This window comes from Panthera tigris, chromosome A3 (assembly GCF_018350195.1).
Source record: "Panthera tigris isolate Pti1 chromosome A3, P.tigris_Pti1_mat1.1, whole genome shotgun sequence".
Lineage (NCBI taxonomy): Eukaryota > Metazoa > Chordata > Mammalia > Carnivora > Felidae > Panthera > Panthera tigris.
This window is the reverse complement of record NC_056662.1, coordinates 102,394,553-102,411,198: the sequence shown is the minus strand read 5'-3', so window position 1 is coordinate 102,411,198 and position 16,646 is coordinate 102,394,553. Positions and strand designations below refer to the sequence as shown.

The window sequence follows — 16,646 nt, the reverse complement described above, 5'->3', positions numbered from 1 at the left end:
TCTCAGGTTTCCAAAAGCGTCAAGGGCTAGACACTGGTCCGTCCAGTTTGTCACTCACCCTTTGAAATGCCAGTCACTTACATGCTCCAATACTTGAGCTTCCCAAATGTTGTTGACCTTGGTGATTTGAGCCTTTTAAACACACAGTCTGAATTTGCCTTCCCTGCCCCCACCACACAAGTGCCAGCACATGCGAATACATGAACTGGATAATTTCCAATCTGTTGTTCAGCACATGGAATGAGGCATTTTGTATGCTCCGTTATCATACCCCAGCAAATTCAAGAACTGGGCACTTGGCATTCTGTTACGTAGTTCAGCTTGCTGGCTGAATGAAGTGTCATGCCAGAATTCTCTCAGTCCCATAACAAATAACAAATACCAGATAATACTACTTCCATTTCTTTCCACCGCGGCGAAAACCTACACCATCCCATTTTTATAACAAATTGTAACACTTAAATACTTGCACTTCTACTCTTTCCGGGACACCCAATGGGTTCTCCTAACATGCACAACATCACTTCCCCCAACCAACTACAAAAGCCCAACAATCATTTTATACAATGTTCAGTACACTGAGGGGCATCTTTAAACAATACTATCCCTTTTTTGAGCTAGACAGTTTTGCTTCCAGTAAGTTTTTGGGGCCTGGCAAATGGATTTTCTTGCAAAAGAGTCCCCAAAAACCACAAAAAGAAATGCCTTTATTTCACGATGATAATCACTATGCTGAATGTAAACTTTTATGTACCATTTCATTTTGCAACAACTACAAAAGCTATTGTGCTGTGAGGGTCTGGAATTAGCCTGAGCTATTTTGTTAAAGTTCCTGCATGGCACTGACTCCTGGTCAGGGCATGAAGCATACCGATTAATAATGTTTCTTTGTAATCATGGGTTTGTGGAGGTTTAAGGAGATTTGTACCAACTTGTCAGCATTGCTTATTGAAAACAGTGAGGGGGATAATTTGCACCTGGTCTCAGCAAGACCCCAGAGGGCCCTGCTATGGAGGCTGATTATGCCTCACCAATATGCCTAGGTGACCAGCAAAATTTAAAAATCCCCAGCTGAGCCACTATTTTGTGCTCCCTGTCTCCAAGGTGTCCCAAGTGGTTCCTGACCCAAGAGAGAAAGTGTATCTGGCCACATGCTTTGCGGAGGGAGGACGAAGGACCCTGTACCTGGCCTCTCTGGACCCTTTACCATGAAACAACCTTTAACTGTGATGCATATTCTTACTTTATTGTTGTTCCTATATCGTATTCTCTTTTTGTAACAAACTTTAGGATTTTGATCTGGTGAGTTTTCTTTAGCAATGGATTTCTGTGTACCTGCTACTTAGCAGTTATACAAGTGCAGCGGTAGGCTTGTGTTAGAGTCAGTATTCCCAGTGAATTACCTTCCCTACAACATAGTCACCCGAGAGGTATACACCTGTTGAGCTCACTGAATGGAGACCCTTCCATGCACCATCTATGTTGCCCAAAAAACTACAAGATGTTGTGTTTTCCTTAAGATTTGGAGTATTCTGAGTTGCCTTTTTTTTTTTTTAACTTTATTTTTGAGAGAGAGACAGAGTGTGAGCAGGGGAGGGGCAGAGAGAGAGGGAGACACAGAATCTGAAGCAGGCTCCAGGCTCCGCGCTGTCAGCACAGAGCCCTACGTAGGGCTCAAACTCACGAACCGTGAGATCATGTCCTGAGCGGAAGTCAGATGCTTAACCAGCTGAGCCACCCAGGCGCCCCTGAGTTGCCTGTCTTATTGGCACCATCCCAGTCCCCCTGCAAATTTCAAGAGCTTGGCATTTCTATTTACTTTTTTTTTTTTTTCTAAATTTTTTTTTTTATACGTTTATTTTTGAGACAGAGAGAGACAGAGCATGAACGGGGGAGGGGCAGACAGAGAGGGAGACACAGAATCAGAAGCAGGCTCCAGGCTCTGAGCCATCAGCCCAGAGCCCGATGCGGGGCTCGAACTCACGGTCTGTGAGATCATGACCTGAGCTGAAGTCAGACGCTTAACCGACCGAGCCACCCAGGCGCCCCATTGGCATTTCTATTTACAACATGTTGCTCAGCACACTGAATGGAGGACAAGAGATCAAGGGGCTTAGAATACTAGTGTTGGAATGTCATTATGTGGTACTGAAAGCACCAAGAATTATGACAGGGATAGTGTGAAGGAGTGACTGTGGAGCAAGTACTAAAATCTTCAAGGAGGGGCCCCTCGGTGGCTCAGCTGGTTAAGTGTTTGACCAGCTCGGGTCATGATGGTCTCGAGGTTGATGAAAATTCAAGCCCTGCATCCGGCTCTGTACTGACAACGCAGAGCCTCCTTTGGATCCTCTGTCTCCCTCTCTCACTGCCCCTCCTCTGCATTCTCTCTCTCTCTTTCTCAAAAATAAACATTAAAAATAAAATACAATAAAATCTTCAAGGAATATGAGAGAGAGAGAGAGAGAGAGAGAGAGAGCGCCCTAGGGGTCTGTAGATACCTGCCGCAAACAGGGCTGGTAACATAACATTCAAGCTACAGACTTTAGAGGGGAGGGACAGGAAATGGTCTTAGGGCAGCAAGAAGAACCCCACCTCCGGGCTCAGGGGCACGAGGGGACGTGAGTGTGGGAGCCATGGTTCTGCAAAGGAAAACCAGGGTGCTGGGACTGGAAGAGCATGGAATGGCTGCCGGGTGGGTGAGTCCAGGCTGTAACAAGCACGAGGGGCCATGGGATGGCTCCCTCATGGAGGTGCTGTGCATATGTCCCAGGTATTGGTATTACACTTGGAATGGAGCATGAGCTCAGCTGATTTCTGTGGAATAGTGAATGAATGAATGGCTCTCTGGCACTGAAAGAGGGATGGGGCCATTTCCCAGCACACCCTCATTCAGAGCATGCTGAGGCCAAGCCAGCTGTGTAAATACTTTATCGGGTGGTCTGCACTACGTTAAAGTGGACAGGGGGAGGCCTGCCCTGAATGAGGGGGCCATATGCTAGACTGGAGGGGGGAGGGGGGAGTAAATTACAAGCCACGTCTGGGGACAAGGCTGAAAGGGTAAGAGGGGGGATAGCAGAAGGACAAAGAGAAATAAGACGGCTTTCCAATGGGCTGGTTGAGAACTGAGTCTCTACACAGTTCATGTGGGGAGTTCAACTGGAAGTCTTAAACCTTCTCATTGTTATGTTGAACATGATCAATTTACCGACTGGGATCACAATGCCACTACATTTGGGGCGCAGCCCTTCTACACTCAAGTCATTGGGGGTAGTCTTCCCCAACCCCTGAATGGATGCTACTGCAGGCCCTTGATACTCCTTCTTTTTCTTAGGGAATAAACAATAGGGTTCCTCCCTGTAACACACCAAGTCTTAGGAAATGCACAATACGTTGTGGGCATTCAAGTATGGGTTCCAGGATGGTGTTGCCCTGTTGAAGTTGCACAAATGTGTATAGGCAGAGGTCCTATAAACATGGAAATAGTTGTTTAATATGGGAGTCTGATTTTTTTCTTTTTGGCTCACATTTCCCTTCACATATCTTGATCCTGTGAGGAACACGTTACATGACAATGTCATTTAGGGGCATGGCATGTATGAAACTAATACGATAGAACTGATATCCCACATTTTCACCAAGTTTTCCTATTTGTGGAAGTTAAAAAACATAGCTGCAAATTCTTTGACACTTCCATTATCAGGAGTTGTGGGGGGGGGGTGTGTCTCTGGTTCTTCCCTGGGACAGTGGGGTTGTGACTGCTTCCACGGAGAGAGTCTGGTGAAGTGGAGCTAGGTGACCTCCGAAGCTAGGTTACAAAAGGCCAGACAGCTTCTCCCTCGTTCACTAGAATGAATGCCTGCTTTTGCCAGCCCAGGTCACCATGCAAGACTTCCAAAAGCACTGAAGCCACCATGGAGAAGCCTCATTAAGTGCTCTGGTCTGCGGCCCTAGTCTTCAGGTCATCCCAGGGCAAGTGCCAGCTATGTGAGGGCACAAGCCTTTAGATCAGGGGTTGGCCAACTTTTTTCTCAAAGGGCCATATGATCTCTGTTACAGCTCCTCAGCTGTGCTGTTACAGCACCAAAACAGCCATAGATAACATACACACAAATGACTGTATTCCAGTAACATTTACTTGCAAAAACAGGTGATGGGCCGGGAGACTGTTGTTTGCTGACCCCTGTTCTAGATGATTCTAATCCCCAGCCATTTGAGCCTAAGATCCCAGCAGAAATGGGAGAGCAGAGACAAACTATCTCCCTTGCACTGGTCCAAATCTCTGACCCACAGATTCCATGACTCTAATACAGTGGCTTTTGTTTTATCCCCATATGTCATATGTCACACAGAAATGGATAACTGGAACAGTTTCATGCAAGGTAGAGAAAGAGATTTGAGCAAACTTGAAGGAGTAGAGTTAACCAAGAGGGTGTGAGTCTGGGGGAAGAACATTGTGCACAGTGGGAACAGTTGGTACAATACCCCAGGGTGGCAGAGTGTCTAGGATACGTGAGCCATAGCAAGAAAATTGTAGAACGGCCCCACTGAGGTGTCCTGCCACCTTGCACATCTCCGCATAGGCATGTAGGCAGGACTTGACTGTCGTCTTACCCAGGTCTAGACAGACTGTGTACGGTTCCTCCTGGAGCACGAGGAGGTAAGCCTGATGAGCAGCTATTTGAAGGCAGCTTCATATCCCTTTCTTGCAGGAGACTGCAGGAACGTGTTTTTCTTCCTCCTCCATAGTTGTAGTTGAACACAGAACTTTCCATCTCCTTGCCTCCATGCCGCCTCCTCCCCTGAAGGATACAACTGCAGGCTCAGTATCAGTCTGTAAAACTGCCTGGGAGTATGGGAGTAGTTTAGAGTTGGCTGCTCAGCGAGTGACCCGCTGTTCCCTCTGGCTTGGTGTCCTCCCACGGGGCTGGGGATGCAAGGAGCCGGCATGGTGCTGATCTTGCTTTTGCTGTCAGTGTAAGTCATAACCTGTCTAAATCCATTCCATTTGGGTTGGTTCTCTCTGTACAGCCAAATCTACCCAAAGAGGCCAGCCAGCCTCAGGGTCAGGGACTATTTGACGGGAAACCAGCATAAATTGAAGCAGAGTAAGGAGATGAGGTCAGAGAGGATAGGGGACCAGGTCCCATAGGACCTTGTAGGCCTTTGGCCTTTTGCAGCAAGAAAGCAGGAAACATTGGAGAGTTTTGAGAGTTCTGAGCAGAGAAACGACAATGATCTGGCTCATGTGGTCAAAAAGGATCACATTAAAATAAATTAACCCCAAAAATGTTTCCTTTAAGAAGTTATGTAAGTTACTGTTGTAATTATTAGTAAAAGTGGCTTTGATTTCTTTTATGATTAACTTTCTCTGCTGCTTACCTCTGGGCCCCTCCACACTTCAGAGCTACGGAGCTCCCTCCCTGAGCTTTGCCTCTCTCAGACTTGTCGCGGGCGGGCGCAGCAAACAATTCCTGTCATCACCAGGAACCGCTCCCCTGGAGGCAGTGCGCTCCCCGCCACCAAGGCTGGTCTCACACCTTTGGCCAGGTATCCAGGGAGCGCTCAGTAGGGAGCGGTGCCACGATGGCCTTGGCCTCTGGGAGCGTTGCTGCCAGGGTTTTCTGTGTCTTGCACGTCTGGATTGCGGAATCGCCGCGGACCCTCCTTTTGGGTCTGCCTCGGGAGCCCTCCACGCGTCTCCAACTTTTTCCCTGTCTCAGTCTCCCTCCCACCCACACGTGTTGAACTCCTGGCCAGCCCAGAGGACAGGGCTGCTCTCTCCTCCACACCTCCAGCCGCCCCTCCCCTCTACTGGTTTCTAATTCCCTCCCTTTCTTGCAGTCCCCTCCCTTTCTCTCCACCCCCGTCCCCCATCCCTGGCCGCCCAGCTCGGCCCATGGCCCGCCCCTCCGCACCCGTGCTGTCCAGCTCGGTTCCCTTCCTTCCCCTCGGCGGCCCGCCTCTCTGCCCTCCTTCCCGCCCCCTCCCCACCCTAACTGGCTCGGGTCCGCTCGGACTCGGCCCCCGGCCCGCCCCTTCCAGCACTAGGCGCCTCCTGCCCGCGGCGCGGCCCCGCCACTTCGGCGCTAGCTGCCCCGCCGCCGGGACTGGGCTGCTTAGCTGGCGTGCTCGACCGGGGACTGGGCAGGTTTGGGACGTCCATCTGTCCGTGGATCGGGAGAGAATTTCCAGACGCGCTGCCCCGGGATGGGGTGGGCCGTGCTACCGCTGCTGCCGTGGTTCTTCCTACCCGCGCTCTGGAGCAGAGGTGAGTGCGCGGGGCCCAGAGCCAGGCGCGGGGGGCCGGGGGCTCGCGGCCGGAGCTCGGTGAAGGGGGCGCGCCGACGGGGACGCGCCCGCCTGCCGGGCAAGTTTGCAAACACCTCCGCACGCCCCAGCGGTGCCAGGGCGTGGAGCGCGGGGGTCGACACCAACTCACTGATAGAGCGCCAAGGTCGGGTCGTGGGCGCGTGTCCCGGTGGAGCCAGCTAGGGGGTGGGCGCCGAGGGGTTCCCCTATACTGCAGAGGAGGAAATGGAGCTTGGCCCGGCCCGCTGCAGGTCGCCAAGTTTTCAGCCCCCGGGAACGTTGGTCGCAGATCTGGTCGGGAACGCTCTGAAAACTTTCCCCTAGACAGCGCTGCGTGGTTGGACCCCTGCTCTGTCAGTAGTCCTGGGAGCCGCGGGCTCCATCTCCCAAGGGACCGGTGCCGGGGACGAGCCGCCTGGGGAGTTGGAGTCACATTCTTGGTGCTGCGATCGACCCGGGACGGGAGTCCGCCAGGGAGGGACTGCCTGCCGTCCAGGCTGCTCCCACTGGGCCCTTATGGGCAATGTTAGCACCCCTTTACAGGGACACCCTGTGAGTGTGGGGGCCCTGGACAAAGGGGAAGCATTCTTTTAATCCCTGTTATTGCTGAACAGAATCTAATGTGCTCGGACAGCGTCTGAGTTTGTCCTGCAAATGTCGCATTCTAATGTAAGATAGTGGATTGATAAGTAGAGGCCAAGTAAGGCAGGTTCCATTCTTCAGCAACTGTTTGGAGAATACGTTTTTAACACGCTAGAAGTTTGATTGCTGATGGCATTTTTTGACTAAGCTGGGAGAGAGTAACCAGGCTTTACCCAAAAGAAAAAGAAATGGTGGGGGATGCCACATCCCTGGCATTTTTCCTTAAGCTAAAAGTTTTCTATTTCAATTCAGCATGTGGTTTTTGTCTCTTTTGCCCATGAACATGACTGAATAGCTTTTACCTAATCACAAAGAACTTTTTTAAAGAATACCTGGAAAGTTCGATTAGAGTTAGGCAATTTACTTAAAATTTTTTCCTTTGAGGTTTTCCTTTGAAAGGTCAGTTGCTCAACTAAAAAATTTTTAAGCAGTGAACATTCTTGTTTTATACATTAAATTACATATGCAATTTATAATTTGGGACCACATAGTAGTTTGAAGCAAACATCAAAAGCCAAACCAATCAAAGAACTAAAACAATTCTGCTCTACATCCCCACCAAAACCCTTCAAAATTCGTCAGCATTTCTGTCAGATCCTGCTTTTCATAATCTGCCGCAAATCTCTATTTTGCTACTAGTGAGGATAGCCATACATAGTCTTGGAGGTAGTGAACGTGGTGACAATTATGGGAAAAGTAACAGAAATGATAGTTTTGGTGCTTATAAGATATTTAAAAATGAAGCGTTTCTCTAAATTTTTTAAAAACCATAATCAAAAAACTCTTGTAGCTGACAATCAGCTTTAGTCAGATAATCATAAAACGTCTGCTAAAACCCACCCAGAAGGAAGAATGAAAAATTTCTGTTTTTCTTCTGCCTTTTGCTTTTTATCTTGAATTTACCTGTGAGATGTGTGACAGTGTTGTATATCACTTTGCAAAAGCTTAAGCGATGGAATTAGAACAGAAGTAAAAATGCTATGGGAAGAGAGAAATTAGACTCTGTCCAGTTATAAGATTTCAGAGAGGGAGAGAGAGAGACAAGGTGAGGGATGTGTGTGTCTACAATGGAGAAGAATTGGTAAATAATTAAAATTCACATAGCACTTTAACCCAGGACTGCCCGCCCCCATGCACACACATAAACACCATCCCATAAAGAATTACCCACATGTAGAACTGAAACTGCTGAACCAGAGGCATCAGGCTTTCCAATCTTTCCTTTCCGCTCAGTCTCTGATGGGGGAGCCAGTGAGCAGCAAAACCAGGCAAAGGGTGGCTCTCTAGAGGGCCAGGGAGAGGATAGAAGAGGAAAAATATAAAAGTGGATTAAAGTGAGCGAATCAGCCCATGATAAAACTGTACATGCAGCTGAACACAGTCCTTAGAACAAATTGGGCTTTTAAAACCCTTCAACATTAGCATTTTTACCCCAAACTGATGCCATAACAGATATTACAATATATTGTAAACGTTTTCCTGGGGAGAACTTGAAGTTGTCCTGTTGCTGACAGGCTTTTTGACAATAGCCTTGAATGCTTTTTGGAAGTAAGCAGGGCACATTTTAAAGATAATTTTTTAAAAGGGGCGCCTGGATGGCTCAGTCAGTTGAGCAACCGATTTCAGCTCAGGTCACAGCCTTACGGTCTGTGAGTTCGAGCCCCGCGTCGGGCTCTGTGCTGACAGCTCAGAGCCTCGAGCCTGCTTTGGATCCTGTGTCTCCCTCTCTCTCTGCCGCTCCCCCACTCATGCTCTCTCTCTGTCTCAGAAATAAATAAACATTAAAAAAAATAAAAATTTTTTAAAAGTCATTCTGGGGGCACCTGGGTGGCTCAGTCAGTTGAGTCTCAGACTCTTGATTTTGGCTCAGGTCATGATCCCAGGGTTGTGGGATCAAGCCCTGCATCGGGCTCCATGCTGAGTGTGGAGCCTGCTTGGAATTCTCTCTCTCTCTCTCTCTCTCTCTCTCTCTCTCTCTCCCTCTCCCCCTCCCTCTTTCTCTCTTTCTTCCTTCTCTCCCCCACTCCTCTTTATCTCTCTCTCTCTCTCTCTTAAATGAAAAAGCAAAGAAATAAAGTCATTCTGATCTACTTTCTTTTTAAAAAGAATTTTTTTAATGTTTATTTATTTTTGAGAGAGAGACAGAGCACAAGTGGGGGAGGGACAGAGAGAGAGGGAGAAACAGAATCTGAAGCAGGCTCCAGGCTCCAAGCTGTCAGCACAGAGCCTGATGCAGGTTTGAACCCACAAACTGTGACATCATGACCTGAGCTGAAGTTGGACGCTTAACTGACTGAGCCTCCAGGTGCCCCCGATCTACTTTCTTTTTTTTTTTTTTTTTAAGTATTTTTTTTTTTAATGTTTGTTTTTGAGACAGAGAGAGACAGAGCATGAATGGGGGAGGGGCAGAGAGAGAGGGGGACACAGAATCGGAAGCAGGCTCCAGGCTCCGAGCCATCAGCCCAGAGCCCGACGCGGGGCTCGAACTCACGGACCGCGAGATCGTGACCTGAGCTGAAGTCGGACGCCCAACCGACTGAGCCACCCAGGCGCCCCATACTTTCTTAAAGTGATGACTGAAACACAGATATGTTTAAAATTTAACAGTAACTATGTTTTTCAATTTTAATTTTAGAAATAATTTCCAGATTGGGGTGCCTGGGTGACTCAGTCGATTAAGCATTCAACTTCAGCTCGGTCATGATCTCACTGTCCGTGAGTTCAAGCCCCGCATCAGGCTCTGTGCTGACAGTTCAGAGCCTGGACCCTGCTTCAGATTCTGTGTCTCCCTCTCTCTCTGCCCCTCCCCCACTCACACTCTGTTTCTGTCTCTCAAAATAAAAATAAACATTAAAAAAAATTAAAAAAAAAAAGAATTTCCAGATAATCTGAAGAGCAGGGCCAGTGAGTTGCCAGTCAGAGCTGGTTACGAACAGGTTGAATCTTAAGATGCCTGTGAATTGGGAACATGCTACCAGGTAGAAAAGCTGAGCCAGGATGTTGGTTCCCTCCCCAACCTGCAAATGGACACATATTTGTAACTGCTGCTTCCTATGTAATAGCCAGGATGAGCTTTTGAAGATGAACTGGATTGTGTTGTCCCCTGGTTTAAAATCCTCCAGTGGCTTCCCATTCCTGACCAGGGTTTGCAAAGTTGCCAGGAGCCCCCTCCCCACTCCCCCTGCCTCATTTCTAGTTCTGATGTTCACTCTGCTCCAGCTATAAGCGTCTGTCTAGCATTTTTGCATTGGCTGTTCCCTCTAGCTGGACTCTAACCCAAGATCTCTCTATGCCAGCTCCTTCTTATAGTTTGGGTTTCAGCTCAGATGTCCCCCTTGAAGAGGCCTTCCCTCACTCCCACCCCAGCCAGAGCTGCGCGCGCGCCATTGGGTTTAATTTCCTGATAACACTTTTCACGACGTGATGGTGAGATGGTGCCCTGCTCCACCCATTTCAGATGCTCTGTGAGTGTGTGTGAATGGTATCAGAGAACCAGGACCCTGTGGGTCTCACCATGTGCTCCTCCCCCTCTGTCTTTCTGCTGGCTCACCCAGAAACAGAATTGCTGCAGCTCTCATGCCCTTGTGCTTGGGGCTTGGTTGACAAAAAACAGCCTTATATTTTGCTGTGATGTCAAAGAAAGATTTCATTACAAGGACACTTAAGACATTGAAAGAAGATAGATTTTTGGACTATATTAACCCAATATAGCACTATTAACATTTTATATTCTCTTTACTGTTCCAACTAGAGGGGAAAAAAAGTCCAAATCTGATTTTTCAGTTTAAAAACACAGTGTTAGCAGCTCCTTGTTGGGGGCAGCTTGTCTGATCTCTAGTTAGCTGTGATCCTGAGTGCCTTGACTTTGACCGGTTGTCACTAGTTTAATCTTAACCCAAGCATCTGGGTTGGTATGCATCTCAGCGGGAGGTTAATGAGTAAAAAAACTGAAAAAAGCTGGTTCACCACCTGAGCTTCTTTGGACTGGGATGAAAATGTTAACGGGGTGCTGGGTGGGCAGTGAGCTGGGCTTCATGTCCCACCTACCTGGCCTCTGTGGAGCCCTGGGGGCTGTGGGTAACTGTCAGGACCTCAGTTTCCACTCTGATATTCACAGAACTGGCGGAAGGATGAAATGAGCTAAGGGGACACCAGGAATGCTCCAAAAATGTTCGCGATCACTGCTGATGGTTCCCTTCTGTTCTTTTGAACTCAGATTTTGTAGAACTGTTTTTCCTAGACAAAAGGCATTGGGGGAAAGGTTCTTGTTTTCTAGCTGAAATGAAGCCTAAATTACAGCCCGAAATATGAGAACGGAGCCGTGGATCACCCTCCACCATTCAGAGCACTTTCGTGAAGGGGCTGTCCGTATCATCCTAGAGCCCTATAACAGCCAGCTCCCTGCTACCGCTCTTGAGGGCTTTGTCCCCAGTAGTCCTGCCAGCAGAACCCAGGCTTGTCACTTGTCACCTGAGGCAGGGCCTGCCTGCTGCCACCCCCTCCTGCCTCCCCCCTCCCCTTACCTTCACTTGTGGAGTTCAGACTTAACAAAGTACAGGAATAGCTTCTTGTCCTGTGCCTCTCAGGAAGGTATAAAAATGAAGTCCAATTCCAGCTCAACTTTTCCCACAAAACTCTACTCGCAAGTGGGTATGGTTTGTTTTCATTTTTGCATTTGTCTTAGTTTTGTTGTTTTTGAATCTGAACATCCAGGTAATCCCTTTCCTTTCTATCCCCGAAAACTAGGTCTCCCAATTGATACAACATGGATGCAACATGAGGCTCAGTTTCTTAGATTAAACTGTGTGCGCGTCTGAGCCTGTGTGTGTGCAGGTGGTCCTCAAGCAAATGGAACGGGCAGGGAGCCCCAGATGCACTCCTGCTCCCAGACGCTTCCTGTTTGGTGGTGGCAGGTGTGAGCCATCCCCCAGGCACCCTGAGGGAAGCCCTGACTCCTCTCTGCCTCCTACACTCTGGGCATTTGCTAACCCCTGATGGGGAAGTAACCTGTTCTGTCTCTTCTACACCCTTTCCCTGTTCTACTCCCTCTGCCTCCAGCTGAAGGCTGAACGTGCAGCCTGGCAGGGGGTGAGAATTCCATCAGGGTCTGTGGGCCCCTCTTGGACAGCAAAAGTATTGCAAGTACCTGGCCACCCTGGCACTTCCTCCCTGGGAGGCCTTTGCCTGACTTGCAGCCGTTGAACCGTATACAAGATTCTTTTTTTATTTTTTTAATTTGATATCTTTTTTTAAAAAATATTTATTCATTTTGAGAGAGAGAGACACGCACAGAGCACGAGTCGGGGAGGGGCAGAGAGAAAGGGAGACACAGAATCCAAAGCAGGCTCCAGGCTCTGAGCTGTCAGCACAGAGCCCAACACGGGGCTCAAACTCACGAACTATGAGATCATGACCTGAGCCGAAGTCAGATGCTTAACCGACGGAGCCACCCAGGCACCCCAAACTGTGTAGAAGATTTTTAACTGCAGCAAGGTCCAGGCTTTCCCCAGTTTTGTGAGACCTCTCGACTCGGCCGCAGCAGCACTTGGAATAGCTGGGCATCCCTCTCTTCTTGGCAACACTGCTGTTTACATTCTCTGGTCCTCTGCAGTCTGCAGGATCCAGCAGGCATGACCTGTGACCTGCTGGGGAAGCCCTAGGCTGCCACGTCCAGGTCACCTCCTCAGTTTCTGGTGTGTGGCTTTTTTTTTGTTTTGTTTTTTTAATGTTTATTTATTTTTGAGAGAGAGAGAGAGAGAGAGAGCACTCACAAGCAGGGGAGGATAGAGAGAGAGGGAGACACAGAATCCAAAGCAGGCTCCAGGCTCCGAGCAGTCAGCACAGAGCCTGATGCGGGGCTCGAACTCATGAACCTTGGGATCCTGACCTGAGCCAAAGTTGGACGTTTAACCAACTGAGCCACCCAAGCACCTCCCCCCCCTTTTTTTTTAAATTTAATTTTACTTATTTTGAGAAAGATACAGAGAGCAAGCGGGAAGGGATGAGAGAGAAGGAGACAGAATCCCAAGCAGGCTTCATGTTGTCAGGGCAGAGCCCGATGAGGAGCTCGAACTCATGAACCATGAGATCATGACCTGAACTGCAATCAAGAGTCATATGCTCAACCGACTGAGCCATCCAGGCGCCAGTCAGTTCCTGGTGTTTTAAGGTGATAAATGAAGAAAGGGCAGTGTTTTAAAAATGTTTATTTCCTTTTGAGGGGAGGGGGAGGGGGACAGAGGATCCAAAGCAGGTTCTGTGCTGACAGCAGAGAGCCAGAGGGGCTGGAACTCACCAAACATGAGATCATGACCTGAGCTGAAGTCGGACCCTTAACCGACTGAACCACCCAGGCATCCCAGGGTGATTCTGTCTTATACATTTCATAGAGAAACCTATACTTAATTCTTTCACTTAATGGCAAAATGGATTTTCTGTGAGTTTTGGGGGTGATGGGGGAGGAGCAGAAGGGGAGGAAGAAAAAGAGGAGGCAGATGTTGACTTTAGGTTTGAATCAAGATCATATAGGAGAAGTTTTACGCCCCAGACTTAGAATGTTTGAGAGACTTCTGCTTGGAGAAAACCCGTTTCATTACATATCTCAATGTATGTATAGGTTTTTGTGGCAGGAAATTTTGTGCTCCTATATGTCCCCTTGTACCCATTCGCTAGTGGTGTCTTCTGGGTACTTCTCAGTCGGTTCGTGCACTGCCCTGGCTCACTTGGGGTCTCAGGTTGTCGTTTGACGATCAGGCAAATGCTCTCAGACAGATCTCTTTTTGTGTAATCTGCTGTTTTGGGAGGGGTGGGGGAGCTCCAGTTACCTCAGCATTTAGGGACAACAAACAGCTTAGAATGTGCCTTAGCTGTGGTCTTGCCTCTCATTAGACACACAAAGGAAAGCCTTGTTTATCTTGGAGAAGCGATTGTTTTGCTATTTTAAGCTTCAGGGCGTATTAAAGCTATTAAGAGTAGACTGGCCTCATTATGGTTTTTGAAAATGACCTTTTTTTTTTTTTTAACAAGTCAGAACAAGCTGTCTTGGTGGAGAATATTAGAACATGGACTCAAACTTGCTGAAAGTTGTTTTCTGTCCCGGCACTACTTGGTGAATGCACAGTGAGGTGATAAATATTCATGGGCTCCCTAGTGCTGCCTGTTTCTGCAGGGCTGGTGTTCCACTGCATTACATGGCAGGCTGCCTCCACACAGGAAGTGAAACCCGCTTTTAAGCCTTTTTTTACCATTCTGGCTCATGATTTGAGGATTTGTTGATGGAAACAATGTTCTTTGAAAGTTTTGTAGCAAAGCAAAAAGGAAGTTCATTGGATTTAGTATTACATCTAAAGCATGAGTTAAAAAACATAACCACTTTGGGAGTCCAGAGGTGTAAATTCTCATCTCCGTTTTGATATTAACTTGTAGGGACACCTTTCTGAAACTCCAAATCCCCACTGATCAAATGGAAGGGCAGATAAGGGATTCTGGGGCCCTTTCTGGGCAGAAAACAGATTCCATCTGAAGGGCAGAGGTGGGGTGGGACCCTTGCTCACTGTGGTTCTAGATACAGTGCCTTAGCATGAGTGTCAACCTCTCAACCCGGTGCCAGACTCTGGCTGTGAGTGTCCTCAGGCCCCAGCCCAGAAATGGGGCCAGAGGCAATACAGAGTATTTCTTAAAAATGAGTCATGGCAGTGGGTTCTTTTCTGTGGGCAGATGCCATTCCCTGCGGCCTGAGATGTCTGTGCTCCCGTGAAATTCCCCCTCCAGCCCTGTCTGGGTTAATAGAATAGTTTAGAAACGTGGATGTATATTTCTGAGAATACTGGACCTGTCCAAACAGATTATGGCTTCTTCCTGTCAAATCTGCAGGCAGTGTGGACTCTTGGGTTCTGGAAGGCATGGGGATAATTAGGGAGTCTTTCTGGGCTGGGTAGAGTAGAGCATGTCTCCCCAGGGTGCACAGCAGAATCCCTAGGGTCCAGGGGGAGTTCTGTATCATTTTAAAAAATTCTGTTCATTTAATATCATGATGTCATTTTATATCTGGAAATTAAATAAATATTTTATAATATGAATTGTAGGATGTAAAGCTCCCAAGCATTTTGGCTGGGAGGATAAGGAGAAAGTCAACTAGGAAGCTTTTTCAAAATACAGAAGCCCAGGCCCCACCTAGGACCTATGGACTCAATCTTTAGGGTGCAACCCTACTCAGTAGAAGGCTGAGCCATTCTTTTTTTTTTTTTTTTTTTTTAATTTTTTTTTTTTAACGTTTACTTATTTTTGAGACAGAGAGAGACAGAGCATGAACAGGAGAGGGGCAGAGAGAGAGGGAGACACAGAATCTGAAACAGGCTCCAGGCTCTGAGCTGTCAGCACAGAGCCCGATGCGGGGCTCGAACTCACGGACCGTGAGATCATGACCTGAGCCGAAGTCGGACGCTTAACCGACTGAGCCACCCAGGCGCCCCGAAGGCTGAGCCATTCTGTACACATCTCTTGTTCCACTCCACCAATGCGGTGCATCTGATCCTCAAGGAAGAGTGGGGAGCCTCGCACCTTCCCCCCACTGGAATCCCCCATTGCTCCCCACTCCAGTCTCCTCCCCTCGCCTCACCTCCCCCAGAGAAGACCACTCCCCCACACCGGGTGATTTAATCCCCATGCACCTCTTTACCCTTTGACCACACATAATTGAATTGGTAACACTTTCCAGTGTTGTTTGACACCATGTCAGGTAGGGTCTCCTTCTGGTTGCATGTAACAGAGAACTTCTCTTCAGTGGCTCAACCAAAAGGAAAGTGTTTCTCTCTTGCCATGAGCAGTCTGAGGATGGCCAGGCTGGGGTTGGGACGGAGGCTCCACGATGTGGTCAGGAACCTGGCTCTTCTGGGCTCTTTATTCTGCCTTCTTTAGTGGCTGGTTTTCGTGCTCATTGTCTCCATGTGGATGGTGCCTTCCTGGGCCTTCCATTTGCATTCCAAGAAGAAAGAATCGGGGAGGACAAAAATGCAACCTGTTTCGTACCAGCCCAGTCTGCCCTTTTCAGGCCATAAGAAGATGACGGCTTTATGCGAAGCCCCAAGCGGTGGACTTCAGCTTGGCTTTCCTGGCTGGGCCAAGCTGTAAGGAATAGCAACGTATTTATTATGTGTGTGCTTTCTTTCAGCTTGCTTTCTCACTTTGTGTTAAGTTTGCTAGTCTCCTCTGGGTTGAACAGTGCTGCCCCAGTTTATTTACCTTCATAGGCAACTATGCGGGTAACGGTAGTTTATTTATCCCATCTCCTTTTTTTGGGCACTGAAGAGTTTTGTTGTTGTTGTTGTTGTTGTTGTTGTTTTTGTTGTTGTTTTCTGTTACAAGCAGTGTTGCCATAACTATGCCTGTTTTTAATCTTGTGTTTATAGAGGTTTAATTCGCTATAGTAAAGTGTCCAGTTTGATGAATTTTAGCAAACATGTATCAAAACCACTACCCCAGTTAAGTTAGCCAGGAACTTGGGTGCGTGTCTCACTGTGGACATGCGTGAGTCTCTAGGGGTGGAAATGTTGAGTTGTAGGATAGATGCATTTCAGCCTCAAAGTATACTGCCAAATGATTAGAGCGGAGAAAAGCCTTCTTTCTGCACGTCTTACAGGTATGTTATTGCCGTGGAAGATCTCGGTTGAGGCGTTTCTCCAATATCTTGAGAATTC

The 16,646-nt window shown here is 48.0% G+C and overlaps 1 protein-coding gene across 1 annotated transcript in view; it reads left to right on the top strand.

The window, feature by feature from the left end:
• Positions 1–6,102: 6,102 nt before the first annotated feature.
• MERTK (MER proto-oncogene, tyrosine kinase) overlaps positions 6,103–16,646 on the top strand; it is a 115,070-nt gene continuing 104,526 nt past the window's right edge. The window contains exon 1 of the mRNA XM_042982008.1: positions 6,103–6,268. Within this exon, the coding sequence (XP_042837942.1) occupies positions 6,208–6,268 (61 nt within the window). The 5' untranslated portion in view covers positions 6,103–6,207. The remainder of the gene's footprint in view (positions 6,269–16,646) is intronic.